The 15,875-nt window shown below is 37.8% G+C and overlaps 1 protein-coding gene across 2 annotated transcripts in view; it reads left to right on the forward strand.

The window, feature by feature from the left end:
- Nucleotides 1-15,875, forward strand: part of ASXL3 (ASXL transcriptional regulator 3) — a 175,880-nt gene that overhangs the window by 83,024 nt on the left and 76,981 nt on the right. For both annotated transcript variants that reach the window (XM_042911003.1, XM_042911004.1), the window contains exons 6-8: nucleotides 1,320-1,441; nucleotides 12,864-12,981; nucleotides 13,940-14,059. In XM_042911003.1, coding sequence (XP_042766937.1) covers nucleotides 1,320-1,441; nucleotides 12,864-12,981; nucleotides 13,940-14,059 — 360 coding nt within the window. The remainder of the gene's footprint in view (nucleotides 1-1,319; nucleotides 1,442-12,863; nucleotides 12,982-13,939; nucleotides 14,060-15,875) is intronic.

Genomic DNA, 15,875 nt, shown 5'->3' on the forward strand with positions numbered 1-15,875 from the left:
ATGAGATCACATATGTAAAGTGCTTGGCATTAATAACTAACAATTATTTCATGGTCCAAAACTTGTTCATTTTGTTTAGTAATCAGTACCTTGATTAATTTCTGTATTAAAAAAAAACTTGACTAATTCTTTTTTTTCCTAACATTCTCTTTCATGAGCCACATTTTTAATTTCTAGGCAGCATGTGCTTGAGTCTATCTAAAGCAGCTTTAGTGTTCTCAACACTATGCACGTGCATATGCTTCCATTTTTGACTAGAACAATTTTTACTCCTCCACCTGCCTCTAGAGCTCAGGTCAGAATCCTCTCAAGTTACTGTTCCTTGGAAATTTTCTTGGATTAATGTTAACCCTGGTGCCCTTAAAAAGTCATATTTTGAGCTTTTCCAATATGTTCTCAAGTTATTTTTTTCCATCTAACTTCCTCTTGCCTCCTGCCTTTGACATATGCCTCCATTCTGCCACTAATTACAGTGCTTCCTTACTTTGATTTTCCAAATAGCTCTTTCCCCTCTGTTGTGCATAGAAAAGGGCCAGCGTCCGTGCTGCTGCCGAAGTTACTCAGTGGTTGACCTTCTCTCTCGGGTGGAAGGTTTGAGGACTGAAGAAGAGTTCTAGCTATAATCCAGGCATCATAGAGAAGAAAGTGAATGTGGGCCTTTGTCACCCATGACAGCAAGACATTGGCTCTTCTGCAGCCTTTTTGAAGAAAATGTCCTCTGTAGAATAGGTGACAGGAAAGCTTGACTGTGGTACAAGTGGGCAGAGTACATGGTAATCTAAAGAGGGCACGGTTTCCTTGAACACAGTTGTCTTAAATTGACATCCAGAATCTCGGATTTTATTTTTCCTTCTCCATGGTAGATGTCTTGGCCCATAGGAGAAGGTAAACGTGTCACAGTAGGCCGTAGAGTCTGTAGAAGGAGGGCTGGTAAATTGAAGAACAACATGGAGGTTGGTAGATTTGAAACCGTTTCGTTAGTTTACATTGTTTCTTCAAAAATACTATGCATTGCCCAAGTCTTGAGGCACATGTTATGTTTTTCTTTTTTATGTCCACACAACAGCCCCATGACATAGAAATTATCATCAATTAGTGGGTAAGGAAACGGAGGTGTAGAGAGGTTACATGAAACTGTGGCCACACAGTTGTTAACCGATTTCTTCTCTCAAATCTAGATACTCTTCTTTTTACTGTGCTATTTGGCTTTATTTTAGGTATCCATTCTCAATTGGAGAGAAGCTCCAAGTGAGTTAATTACAGTGGGTATAAAAAAAGGAATTCAAATTAGTAATATCATTATCTCTCTGTGTCTCTAGTTTGTGCAAAGCAGGTAACTGATGAAGCATCTTCCACTCGAGATTCAAGCCTTGCTAACACAGCAGTGCAGAGCAAGTTAGTGTCTTCCTTTCAACAACACACCAAAAAGGCTCTTAAACAGGTAAGAGAGCTGGCATTTGTTCTTTGTTCTACCTTCTTAAGGTGTTATGTGGAGAAAGAAAAATAGATAAGAACACAGCAATCAGAAAGCAACAGACGTGTCCTACGTTCAACCACTTCCATAATATTCTCACACTAATTTTACTCTATGCTGAAAACTAGGAGAGGCTTGGCTGAGAACTTCGATGTAAAAAAGAAGAGGGAAAATGTCCTTGGAATCATAAAAACTTATACTAAGATTTTCTTGAGTAAGGTTTATAGTAAACATACTGGGTTCATAAATGCATTGCATATGTTGAGAATAATGCCTCTGTGGTCTCATGTCTAACTGATAGCTGATGTAAAAAAATAAATAGATAATTTCTTTCTTGTTACTGAGATGCATTAAGTTACAAATAAGAAAAACAGTAATTGTGGCTTACTTTGAGCAAGAATGTCCATCAGTGAGTGTTTGGTTAATTTTGCAGTATCATCTTGATATTACATAAGCAGTCTTGAATTCTGCATCCTTGCCCTGAGATGGTGATGGGAGGGAATGGTTGTAAGATTGGCCTCCAGGCTTTGAGATACCCTGGCTTGAATTCTTGCAACTCTTGGCAAGACACTTTTCTTCCCTGAATCTCGACTTTCTTCTCTAGAAAATGTGGAAAATAATAGTACCTTTCACATGGGAATGACCTGAGGATTAAGTGAGGTGAGAAGTTGAAAGCACATGGTACAATGAGTGACCCGTTATAGTCACTCAGTAAATGTTAGCTATTGCTGCCACACTGGCAGATTCTGAATTGTGTGTGCAAGAGGAAAGGAGATGCCGTGGTTAGATGGGGACATTGCAGGATGGTAATACTGTCAGTAAGTGGAAAGCTTATGTATGTGGCTGTTCATGTGAAAATTCATGGCTTTCCCTTGTTTAACTGCTTTTCTCTTACATCTCTTACATATTTTATTTTGATCCTTTTTTTTTTTTTTTTTTTTTTTTTGAGAAGGAGAGAGAGCCTGAGCAGGGCAGAGGGAGGGAGGGAGGGAGAGAGAGAGGGAGGGAGAGAATCTTAAGCAGACTCCATGTTCATTGTGGATCCCTACATGAGGTTCGATCCCATGACCCTTGGATCATGACCTTAGCTGAAATCAAGGGTTGGACACTTAACTGACTGAGTCACCCAGGCACTCCTGTTTTGATCCTTCTGTGACAGCCCCCTCAATCTCACCTCCTTCAGGCCCTTACCAAGTCTAGGAAGAGAAGTATCATTCTAGAGATAAATTTATAACAAGGAAAGAGAAATCGTGTTTGTTTGTTTTTTATTTTTTTTAATGTTTATTTATTTTTGAGACAGAGAGAGACAGAGCATGAATGGGGGAGGGTCAAAGAGAGAGGGAGACACAGAATCCGAAGCAGGCTCCAGGCTCTGAGCTGTCAGCACAGATCCCGACGCTGGGCTAAAACTCACGGACCGTGAGATCATGACCTGAGCTGAAGTCGGACGCCCAACTGACTGAGCCACCCAGGCGCCCCGAGAAATCATGTTTTTTAAATAAAGTTAATTTTTTTTAAGTCTCACTAACCAGTAAAGTTCTTAATAGTCATATCCAATCTCCTAGACTTAGAATGTCTCCATGTACCTTCTCCTCTACTTCAAACAAGGACACTTAGGAAAGAAACTCAACATTTTTGTACTGAATTAAAATTACTTTTCTATTCTCTACTAATTATCGAAATTGCAGTATTTCCTTTCATTGGTATTGTATTTAAGGTAATTAGTGTTGCATCAAATAATCTTTGGTGAGCTTGCCATTTCTGTCTTGTGAAATGTTTTAAATCAAAGAACAAAATTGAATTCAGTGTTGAGATCCCTTTTTAATTGATGAAATAAAGGACGGATGACAGGGAAGTCTGGGAAAAGGCTCATTCAGGCAGCAAATAGGATGCAGATAATAAAATACTAACCGGGATAGAACAAAGGATGTAAAGCTGAATACTGGTACTTGTAGCACTTAAGAAACATAGATACAATCATAAATGAAAGTCATACTTTTGAAGGGCAGTGATTTAAAAACTATGTACATTATGAAACATCCCTGTGTATGAATGTAAAGATAGAGATTCAAATCCATGTATTGTTATGTCCCATTATTTTTTACTTTCTTCATTTAGGTTTCATATTACTGGAACATGTTTCGTATTACTGGAACATGTTTTGCCATTACTAAAACATTTTTTAACTTTGAGTTAGTGTTTTTGTTTTGCTGTAGAGCATATGCTCATGGGAACTGCCACTTGCTTGCTTAGGATTTAAGCCTTGTTTTAAGAAACCTGTCCTGTAAGCTTCTTCATGTCCTAGAAGAGTATTAATTTCTTAAGATTTCATATTATATAACCAAATAGCAAATTAGCTACAGTGAGAATATGGCACAATATGTAAAAGATATGCTAATGTTAGATTAATAATCAAATTCATATTGGAAATACATTTAGAAAAAAGCTGTTCTTGCAGAATTTTGCCCAGATTCCCTGTAATTGCTGAATTTCTTAAGACAGCATTTCAAAAATTGACTGAACATGAAGCATTTTAAATTGTAGCAGCCTCAGCAAATTTGCAGCTTTCTTTTCTTTTGGATAGTTGGATGGCTATGACCAAATAGAATTCGCTCTAAGTGTATGTATGTGTGTGTGTGTGTGTGTGTGTGTGTGTGTGTGTATATACATATATATATATGTATATATATACACATATATATATGTGTGTGTGTGTGTGTGTGTTTTCTCTACTTGTGAATATGTTCTTGTGTGTATAAATGCATGTATAAGTCATAATCTCATGAATGCAGGGCCAGCTGAATGACCCTAATAATAATTACATTAGCTGATATTTACTGCTCTGAATTCTAGACATTATGCTCTGCATTTTATATATACTATGTCATTGAATCCTTATAGAAATCCTTTAATGTGTGTACTAGTATTCCCATTTTTCAAATGAGGAAAATAAGGCCCAGAGACTTTAGCTAACTTGCCCACAATTGTCCAGCTAGTGAGTTTGGGAGATGATATTTGAACCCGGAATCATAGTTTTAGATTCTTCCCTCTTAACGAATACTGCCTTTTAGCATATGGTATGTAGTATGTAGTATGATATCCAAGGACATTTACATTCTTCAGTATTTGTATAATGTAAGGAAAGCAAGACAGCAAAGTCATTAATATTATTTTTGAACACAGACTGCTTATGCTCAGCGTCAACACTTATAATGGTAGACACTCAACTATATCAAATATATAGCTCTTTTTTTACTAGAAGTATATTCTGAGTCAGTAGGACTCTAGTAATATAAGTGTATATTGGCCCATGTAGAATCTTAGAAAGAAGTAGGTGGAAAAAAAGAAAATAAACAAAACCCAGTAGCTTTGTAAGACTAAATGTAGCAAAAAAAAATAATAATAATTTAAAATAAGCCTTCATGCAAACTAAGCCAGACATGATTTCTCAGATCTGAGGCCCTGTCTCCGCGCCCACCACCACCCCCACCTGAAGCATGTTGCCATAGAGAGTGGCTCTTGTACTTCGCAGCACTCCGGATTGCAGTGTAATTATAGGCTGGACGATAGGGAGGCTAGAATGTCCCTTGCCTGTTGATACAGAATATTGTCATTGCTCCTAAATATTTGGGTCCCTTTTACTTTCTAATCATCAAAATGTTAGTTAGCATCATATGTTAGATACAATTACCTGAATAATATATTGTCATCTCAGTAGATTATTTTTTTCTGAATAAGCATATTCCAAATAAAACATATTCAGAAGCCTCTGGAGAGTAGCAGATTGCTGACTATTACCTTGTTCCCTGTCTTCTTTCCACCTTGTTTTTTTTTAGTTGTAATGATCTTAAAAAGTATGAAATGATTAGATTTTGAATTTTAAAGAAGGATAATTAAGAGAGATTAAATTTTGGAAGTTTTTAAACAGCAGAATCAAATGTAACATTAAGGAAGGATGAGTCTGTTATGGGATGTAACATGGTGCAGAGTAGAACCTTTCTATGCTGTTGCTGTTGTTTTATTTGAGTTCCTTCATTATTTAGGGTGGTAGAATTTTTTCATAAAGTGGCAGTTTTAGGCAGTTTTTCCCTCTTCATATCACAAAGCAGATATGGTCTTGGTATTTTGCTTTAGCTTTATATGTTTGACCACTACTGTGAAATTCCAAAGGTTATGTTGCGCGATGGCAGTTTCTGAACATGGGCGTTGACATTTATCATACTAGCAACAATGCAAGTTGGTGGTGCCTGACACAGCCAGCTGTTTTGTATGTGTGTATTTCTAATTATTTTAGCATTCACAGCGTGCGGTATTTTCACATTTTTCAGTAAAGGACTTATTGCATTCAGTGCATTCTTAAGTTACATTGTTAGTGTTGTTTCTCTATTCAAATAAAGCAGGCATTACTGGTTTATGCAAATTCCAAGTGAGCACAGAGCCTGTGATTTTAGGTTTTATTTTATTTTTCATTAGAGTAAAACGAGAACCATTCAATTTTTTTTAGAGTTATCTGACAAGCCTTTCTGTTTACAAAATGAAATGTTTATTTAAAGGCTTTTTTTGGGTCCCTTTTTACAAGAGAATATCACAATACATCTCTAGAGAAAAGGATGCTCAGTCAGCATCTTTTGATTTCTTTCCTTTTGCTTAAAGCCAGAATTGTAATTGATGTATGATAGGATCTTTACTTTTCCCTGACTGGTTTAGCTCTGTTTGTTTCCTGTTATGTTTTCCCTTAGAACTTACTTAGAAAGTGAGTTCATTTCCAAGTTGAAGCCTGTTTTTTGTTTTTTTTCCATACTGAATAGTACCTGGAAGTATTAAACTTGGTTGGTGCCATGTACTCTGTGTAGCTTGGGTGTGTTGGACATTATATACGTGGACAGCTGAAAGGTATATTCCTTCATAGTAGACTCATTTACACTTGCCATCTTCTTATGTTTTGATAACGTGTGTTCCTGGCTTTGAAATTACAGGGTTTAAACTTGTTCAATGAGATATTCCATTAGCATTTCAAAGTATAGCTAAGACTTGGTTAGTTGGAAGTACCTCAATGATATCATCCCCCTAAAATGAATCAAGACTAATACGTTAAGACATTACATAATGTCAGTGTCAAAATAATGCAATGTTATAGATTGATCAACAGGGCTGCCTCTAGCTAATTGAGACCTTTGGTGTGAAGTAGAAAAAGCCACCTTTTGTAATTTATCACAACGAAATAAAATCTCCCTTTTAGGGTACCCTTGTGAAGAACAAACCTCCCACCACCATCTAAAGTGACTCTCCTAGTCTCATTTTCTTAATCTATTATGTGGCTTTCTATTGTCCAGGCCTTGGGATATCCAAATTTAGATAATGATAAACTAAGTTACATTTAACTTCTGTGATATTTGTAGCAGAGTATAAAACAGGAATTTTCTTGTTCTTCTGGAATTTTAGCTAAAGCTCAAAACTGAGGACAATGGGATACACGTATACTTGTTGTAAAGAGAGGTGCCAGACACAACCTCAAAGGACTTAGTGAAAGAAGCCTAGACGGCCCTTGATCATGGATCAATAGTTGATATAAAAAAATAGCTCAAGATTTATTTGGAGGAGTATTAACCAAGGAGATTTTATTAAAGTGTATAGAGCTCTGCTACATCCTCTCTCTTGGTGAAAGGAGGCACAGTCTAAGTGAGAGAAAGACTCGGACAGAAACATTCATGAAGGATGGGATTTTATATGTATGTATGTATATATGTATGTATATGTATGTATGTATATGTATGTATGTATGTATGTGTATATACATATATATGTATATATGTATACATATATATATTTCTCATTTATATTTTATATGTTTATTTTTATTTGTATTCACACACCTACATATATACATATGTACATACACACTTTTACGTGTGTGTGTATATATATATGTGTGTGTGTGTGTGTGTGTATATATACATATATAGTTATAACTAGATGATAAGTACATAGGTAACGTTATCTATATAACTAGATAATGTATCCCATCCAAATCTAGCAGTTGGCCTCCTGCCTCCCCAAAGATTGTAATTCTGTGACTGTGGTAATACTGGATGAGACAACTTTGACCTATTATTCACCTCCTTTTCAACTCCCAATCCTGGGGAGCCCAGATATAGAGGAAGAAAATGGAGGAAGAGTAAAATCAGGAATCTGTTAACTAATGTAGTTTTTGACCCGAAGCATTGGTGTGATCTGGGAGAGCAGAAAGAAGGCTTTATAGTCAAACTCATGTTTTTAAGCCTGAAAAATGAGACTGTGTAAATACTTGAAGATGACCCGAAAAGCTGTATGTTGTATGTAAAGTATTGTCCAGAAATGGAAAAGGGAAATTGGTCAGAACACATATGAAGGCAACATTAGGAGAATAAAGTTATCTCTTGATTGTTCCATGCCAATCTCTGCCTTTTGAATAAACCAGTAATATAATTTACAGAGAAATAGATGAGAGCTTTTCTATTTTTATTAAAATTATTTTTATGAGTTTTTTATTTACACTTAGTAAATATTTACTGAGCACCTAGTATAGCCCATATCATCTTCTAGTCACTGGGAATATGTTAGTGAACAAAAAAAAGATGAAAATCCTTGTCTTTCATAGAGTCTGTATTCTAGGTTGGGGAAGAGAAGAGAAAATGACATTACACAGTATAATATACTTTCCATGGGAGGAGAATAAGGCATAGTGGGTGTTGGGGATGGAGAATATGGTGGGAAATGCAGTGTAAGAGTTTGTGACCTGAATGTTTGTGTCCCCCACATTTCATAAATTGAAATCTTCGATTTGATGGTATTTGAAGATGAGGTCTTTGGAAGTGTTAGGCCAATAGGGCCGTGCCCTCCTAAACGCGGTTAGTGTTCTTACAAAAGAGACCCTACCACAGTTCCCTAGCCCCTGTCTGCCTCGAGAGGATACAAAGAGAAGCCCATAGTCTAAAGGAGGGGCCCTCACAGGTTCACACTGGCACTGTGATCTCAGGCCTCCAGCCTCCAGACTGTGTAGAATGAATTTCTGTTGTTTACAGGTTACCCAGTCTGTGTTACCTTGTTCTAGCAGCCCAGATGGGCAAAGGCAATGAGTAGACTCAAGTATATGAGGAAATGAACCATTCAGATGCCTGAGGGAAGAGCGTACATGCACAGAAAAGAATTCATGCAGAGGCTCTGAGGCAGAAGTGTTACTGGAGTGTTAAAGGAACCTTCCCTAAAGGGCTCAAAATGCTCAGAACTGCTGGGAAGCTTGTCCAAGGTGTGGGGTGCAATGTACTGCATGCAGTGGAGCCTTATAGATGTATGCCGAAGAAGTGTGTAAAGACAGAGTACACTTATTTCTTGGAAGACACCCAGTGCTTTCTCTTTGCGAGGCCTCTTTCACATCTCCAGTGCACAAGTACCAGTGTGGTCACTGTAGGCTGTGGGAAGAGACTGGGGTTGTACAGCTGCCTTTTGCTTTGGCCATAAATCCCCTGTTCCTAATAAACCCTTGGCAATCATTTCGGGGAATTCTTTTCCATTTCTGTAATCTTCCTAGTCTTTTTTTCCAGCTACCCTGGCTATTTATTCCTTGAACCGCCAAAGAATTTTCCTGATAGGGGTCTCAATACTGTTTTTTAAACTGATTGGAGATTCTGCCATCTTCACGTGGCTGGTTCTTCTTGTCATTTGGATTTCCTCTCAACTGTCACCCCCCAAGAGGTTTTCCTTCCCACCCCAGTTATTCTCCCTCATCATCCTGGCATAATTTTCTTAGTACTTGTGTGTGTGTGTAAAACTATGATGTTTATTTTCTGTGATTCCTTGTCAGTCTTTTGCTAAAATGTGAAATAATGAAGACAAAAATGTTTTTGTCTTATTCATTGCTATGGATCAGCAGTGTGTATACCGGACTACAACAGTAAGTCCTCAAAAAATGCATTCGTTACAGAATGAGTAAATTAGATAGATATAATTAACATTTATTGAATATTTACTATGTGCTACAAATAGTGTTAAATATTGTTCTGTGATTTCGTATTTAAAACATCTTACCAACACTGTTGTCTCTGTTTTATAGGGACATTTTGCCCAAGTAATTTACCCAGCCTTACTCAGCTGGTTAGTTAATTCTTTCTCTGCCTCTGCAACCTTGCCCTTACCCAGTGCACCACACAGTCAGTAAGATGGCTCCGCGCCAGTCCCTGTTCCTCTACAGATCCTCACATTATAAGCCCTCTGCTGGGCAGTGGTTAGACTCATTTATCTGGTGAGGTGAGGACCATTGGGATCGGTGCGTAGTAGGTCTCGAAGGTTGGTGCCCTCAGCCCGAGTTTAGCTCAGTCATCTTTGTTTTGTCTGGTACATTGTTTAAAAACAGGAAGACTCACCTAAAAATCTAGTTGTGTCGCATCTGTTGAGTACTTACTGCCTCTTCCAACGGGATATGTGCTTTCCCACTCACTTCCGCGTCCCACTGTCATTGTCTCACCCCAGCCGATGTGCTCCAAAAAAGTACTGCACATTTTTCAAGGGATTGTGAGGAGACATGCAGCATATGTGTGAGTGGTGGATGTGCCCGCCGTTGCGGAAATAGAGTTATGTAACCAAACAACCCATGAACGACTAGCTTCGTTACTTGCAGGACAAACACCCTACAACAAGAAAACAGGGATCGCTATTAATACAGGAACCATTGTACTACAGCCAGCCTCATGGACATGACAAGTGCCAGAGTTTTCTTATTTGGAGCCCACACGATCCCAAGTCCCTCACTTAGCATGGTTTGCCTCTACCTCCATCCACATTTTGATCTGCTTGGAAGGTGTCCTTAGTGTCCAGAGTCAAATAAATCCTGCTTTCTGGGAAGTGAATTGGAATCTGCAAGTTAGCCTAAAGTGACCATGAATCTAGTAAATGTGATCAAGATGCTCCTTCTAATAACTGAACTGTGGTACTCCTTGAGTTTGCCTCATAGCCTGCTGCTTCACTGCTGTCACTGGCCTTGCAGTAAACAAAGACTTCCCAATTTTTGTTTATCTGCCCGTAGAAATGTTACTTGGGGTCAAATATAATGCATGTTTTTCAGAAGTAAAACAGGAAAGTGCATATTTTAAATACACTTAAAATAATTTTTTTAATTGGGGACATTTAGTTTTGGTCACCAAGAGACATTGTTTCATTTCAGTATTTAAAAATACTGTGTTAAGAAATATTCATTCAAATTTCTGTGTACGTATTTATTTTAAAAAATCATTGAAATGGTCTCAATACTGATTAGTATTCCTTTTTCCCTACCTTGGCTGCACCTTGACGCTCTGGGTGGTGCTGCCATGGCCGGTGGTGGTGGTTCTCTTCCTCCTGCCTCCCCCTCCCCCTCCCGGTCGTCGTAGTCGTCCTCCTCCTCCTCCTCCTCCTCCTCCTCCCCCTCCCCCTCCCCCCCCCTCCTCCTCCTCCATCTCTGTCATGTGTGCTGTCTGTCCAGCTGCTAATTTTTCTATAGTAGAGTCCTCTCAGGACAAAATGTTTATTACTTTAGTTATTATCTACCAAAAATGCTATGAAAAGACATGGCATCTTTAACTTTATGATTCCAGTTTCTAGGTAGCACCTGTGTTTAATCTCTTTTTCTTAAGCGGTATTTTCAAATATATACCTATCCACCCTAACATAAAATGAATATTTTTTAAAATACTCACTTGGATTGCGAAGGGAAATAGTCGAAATCTATGATGTATAGACTCCTAAAAATTAATCATTCTTTGTACACAGGTTATTGTTTTGTGAAGTCTTACGTAGTAGGCAAAAATGGTCTTGATTGTAATTTGAGGCACTGTGTTGCCTCATTTTGTTTTGTTATTGGATTGATAGGTTAATGTCTATAAAGGGCTTTGAGCTTTTACACCAGGCTATAGACATTTATGCAGTTATGTACACCTTGATGAAAAAAAGTAGTAAATGTCCTAAATATTTTATGGCACACATGTTCTCATTAAATATATTATTGACAGCAAGCAAAAGGTGAGGAGGAGGGCATTTTATTCGGGTTTGATCTCTTGTCCCCACATGGTGCCTCGTATTTGACAAAAGCCCAGGAGATGTAGGAATTGAAGGGAAGTTGCTTGTGTTACTAATAGCCAACAGTATCGTTTGTAATAGACTCCCCCAGCCACTTGCTTTGCCATCTGGTTCTAAATCTCATCTGAATCTGCTTTCCCTCATTTAAGTGGTGTTTAATTTTTCACTTCTGTAATTATTTGATTGCTAAATCTTATGGTCTACAAGTTGGACATTCAACTAATACCCTTTGCAAATACAGTGACATTGTTTCTGACAGCAGGGGATATATAGTCAGTGCAGTATTTTAGGAGGTTGTGACAACTTCTGGTCGAAGAACATTAATCAAGTAACTGAGTTGTTATAAAATTGGTAGAAATGACACAGAAGCCAGGAATAAAAATGTTTGAGACTGTCTGTGGTCAGCCTTTTAACCTTTTGAGGAATTTTAGCCTCCCTGTAACTGGGAATTTAATGTCTCTTCAGTTTCGTGTGCTGAATACCCTTTTTATTACAGGTAATTTTCTGTGTAAAGCGATCCACTGGATAAGCTGTATTTCAGAACTTTTAAATGTCTTTTATTACATTATCATCGCTGTGGTTGATTCATTTATGAAACACAAAGCACTCCCATTTGGAGAGATTTATTCTCGTATCAATTTTTTTTTTTCCTGGATTTGCCAGAACGCCGTCATGTTCGTGTTCTGAAGGTTAATGCCCAAAGTCAAGCAGACAGAAGCCGAGTGCTGCAAGGTTTCCAAGATTAGGACTGATTCCCTTCACAGAAATAAATGATTCCTGCCATGTTCAGTGATTTTGTGCAGCGCTCCCCACGGCTGAGTGAGTGCATCAATACTGTAGTCCTTACCTGCTGTACATACTGATGACACTCGGTGTTAACTTGATTGACTGAGCAGTGCACTGGAGAGGACGCACCTGCAAGAGAAGTGCAGACACATATATTTTTATCCTGGTCTTGAAACATTTATTTTGCATTTATTTTACTTGGGAGCCATGGCTTCAAGTTCCGTGGGCTCCCGAGCCATGCTGCCGAGGTAGAACAAACCTTTAAGTGCTGCTTTGTTTTCAGAATTACACCCCAAAACGCTCTCAGGTTGATACCCTTTGCCAAAGCCTGATTTTATGCTTTTGAGGGAAAATGACATGAAAATGACATTAAGAATCAGGATAAATTAGTGACTCTGTGGAATTTAAGTCTCTTAAGAGCTGGTATCTAGTGGTGGGCAAATGGACCGTTGAATTCGATCATGAGAAATCATTTTGGCTATAGTTTTATGTTATATTTTATTATCATGTTTTGTAGGCTTTGAGGCAGCAGCAGAAAAGAAGAAATGGAGTCTCAATGATGGTAAACAAGACTGTTCCTCGTGTTGTTTTGACACCATTAAAGGTGTCTGATGAGCAGTCGGACTCGCCTTCAGGTAAAGAGCTCAAATATTGTATGCTTGGCCAGTTTCTGCCCGAAGGAGACTTCCTCACTGTGAGAGATGGCACAGATTTGCTCTGCAACTGAATAATATTCCTACTTGAGGTTTCATTTTAATTTTGTTATACTTTTGACTCTTTCAGTGATTCAAACCTAACAGGGCATTTTGTTCTTAAGAAAATAAAAGGCACCAGCTCGTTCATCATCAAAGGACTTCATTTGCTGATGTCAATAGGTGCAAGAAAATGTGTGGGACCGCTAGGTGGATTTTTTTGTTGTGGCTTTGGCTTTTGTTTGAATGTTGAACTTTAATGGTGGACCCCATGCTGGTGTGTAATGCCATCAAAAGCAGTTCTTCCGTGAGTGTGAATTTGTTTTTCAGTCTTCGGCAAAATCGGGCATCCTTTATTAGTTTCTGTGTTCTGGGAACATTCTTCTCACCTCAGCGCAGCCCTGACCTTTTCTTCTAATTTACCTTCTGTCACTTTATCAGCTATGTACCATTCTATTGATTATAGGTTGATGTGTGTATTTTCTGTTCCTGTTTCAGCATAAAGTTATTTCTAGAGGTTTGCTCTCTCCTTCTCTTCAAGCCTCTCTTCTGCCTTCATGTTTCTGTCTCTGTCTTGCATGGTCTCTAAGTGGTATAGTATTGTTGAAGCTTATTCGTGTGTTTTTACAAAAGATCTGAGTGTTTCTTTTAAAAGCTATCAGATCAGAGAACGTGTTTTTGACTCCACTATTAGGCCATCTGTTCCTGCTTTTTGTTCTGTTTGATTGATTTATTGGGCTTTTCTCTTTATATCCAGTAGAGGAATCAAATTGTGGCCAAAGGTAGTGAATTAACTTATAGAAAAGGAGATTATATCTATGGTTTTTGAAACAATTTTAGATTTTTCTTTTCAAGGACAGCAAGAGGAAGATAATGACATAATAACTATTTCCTTTTTTAGGCTCCGAATCTAAAAATGGTGAAGCAGACAGTTCAGATAAAGAAATGAAACATGGGCAAAAATCTCCCACTGGAAAACAAACAAGTCAGCACTTAAAACGATTAAAAAAGTCTGGTTTGGGTGAGTGTTCAATAGCCTATGACATTTCACGTTTTAGAGATTTGTATCTTTTTCAGTGAAATTACAGAAAATTCTTAGGACATTTTTTTAATGGATAAACAAGGAAACTTAAAATTCTTTCTAGTTTATTTAAACCAAAAAAGATACTAAATAAGAAAATACAGTTCCAACAGATTGGTCTTAAGTGTATTGCCGAATCTGCACACGATATTATTGGGTGAAGCAGAGGCTAAAGGTTGGAGATTTAAAACGATCTGTGTATTCAAGAAATTATCTGCCAAGTCATGATTTTATCTCCTATGCCATGTTTTGTTCCTGCAGCCGGGTTTCAGTTTATTGGGATATACTGTATTGGGGGAAAAAGACAACTTTCTGTAAAGAGTTCATTGAACCATAGAGGACATTGTCAGTGGGGTCCTGCTGCAGTAAAACTGCTCTGCCTCGCTTGTCATCTGTGCTGCTTGAAATATTCAGCAGTGCCTGTCGGAAAAACAGTGTAAAACTGCCGACAAGTGTGGGAGACACAGTCCCTGGGTCCTGAGACTCAGCACCAGGTTTTCCTCTGCAGATTTCCTTCCTGATAACTTTCACCAGGAATTCAACAGCAGCATTCAGGGAAAACGTAATATGAGAATGAAAAAGATGAAAAAGAAAACACATCTGGGGCTGAACATTGTAATTCTCTACCGAATCTGCCTTGTTGGATGTCTGGACCTAATGGCTTCTTTCTTTCAGTTATTTCACCTCTGAGCAAGGGTAACGATAATGACCTGGATCTTTGTAATGTTTTGTAAAATGGTTGGTAGAAACTACAAAGTTACTGACCTGAACTTTTTTATTGGTTCTGCCACTTACTTTCTTGGCAACTTAGGGTAATTCTTATTTGCAGTTCATGTGTTTATAGAATTCAAGCAAGTGTTTAACTTTATAACTTGATTCTATATTTACATATAGAATAAAGTTCAGGTTAGTAACTTTGTAGGAAAGGTTTATTGATCTGGGTTTATTGATTGCCTATCAATCATATATACCAGGAATTTTGCTAAGTCCTGGGAGCGAGCTTGCTTTCTCCCTCTCTCTCTCTCTCTTTCTTTCTTTCTTTCTTTCTTTCTTTCTTTCTTTTCTTTTTAACTTTTTAAAGTAATCTCTCCGCCCAACATGGGACTCAAACTCATGACCCCAAGATCAAGAGTCTCATGCTCTAAACAACTGAGCCAGCCTGGCACCCTGTTGCTTTCAATAAAAAGTCTTTGAATAGGATTTATATATCTTCAGATAAGATCTCTTTGGGGAAGCAGAATTTATTTTTGTTTTACATTCTTGGCATGTAGTATAATTACCTCTTTTGCATTATTTCCAAGGCTAAATAATTTTATAATTTTTGTGTAGCCCCAATGCATGAATATGTGTTTGTGTATAACCTCAGTTACGTATATACTGATGGGTTTTTGTTTGTTTGTTTGTTTGTTTTCTAGTCTTTTGGGTATTGTAAAGTTTGTAATTTAATAGAAGTAGTTTCTAAAATAGAAAACTATACTGGGAGAGTGACATGTAAAGAATGTGCTAAAAAAAAAAAGTCATGTTATTGTATCGTAAGTAATTTAAAAGTCAGTGACCTTCAGTTAAAAATGGCCTGCTACCAACCTCAGTAAAGCCAATGCCATATCATGAGTTTAAGAAAATTCAAGGCACAGGGGCCACCCTATTTAATTACTTAGCTAACTTCAGTACTGGAAGTCAAGTGGAGTGTGTATTAGGTGATCAGGATCCTGTCAGGTGTTCAGGTCTTTAGTCAGGATCTCTTGTATTCCGGCTA

Source organism: Panthera leo, chromosome D3, assembly GCF_018350215.1.
Source record: "Panthera leo isolate Ple1 chromosome D3, P.leo_Ple1_pat1.1, whole genome shotgun sequence".
NCBI lineage: Eukaryota > Metazoa > Chordata > Mammalia > Carnivora > Felidae > Panthera > Panthera leo.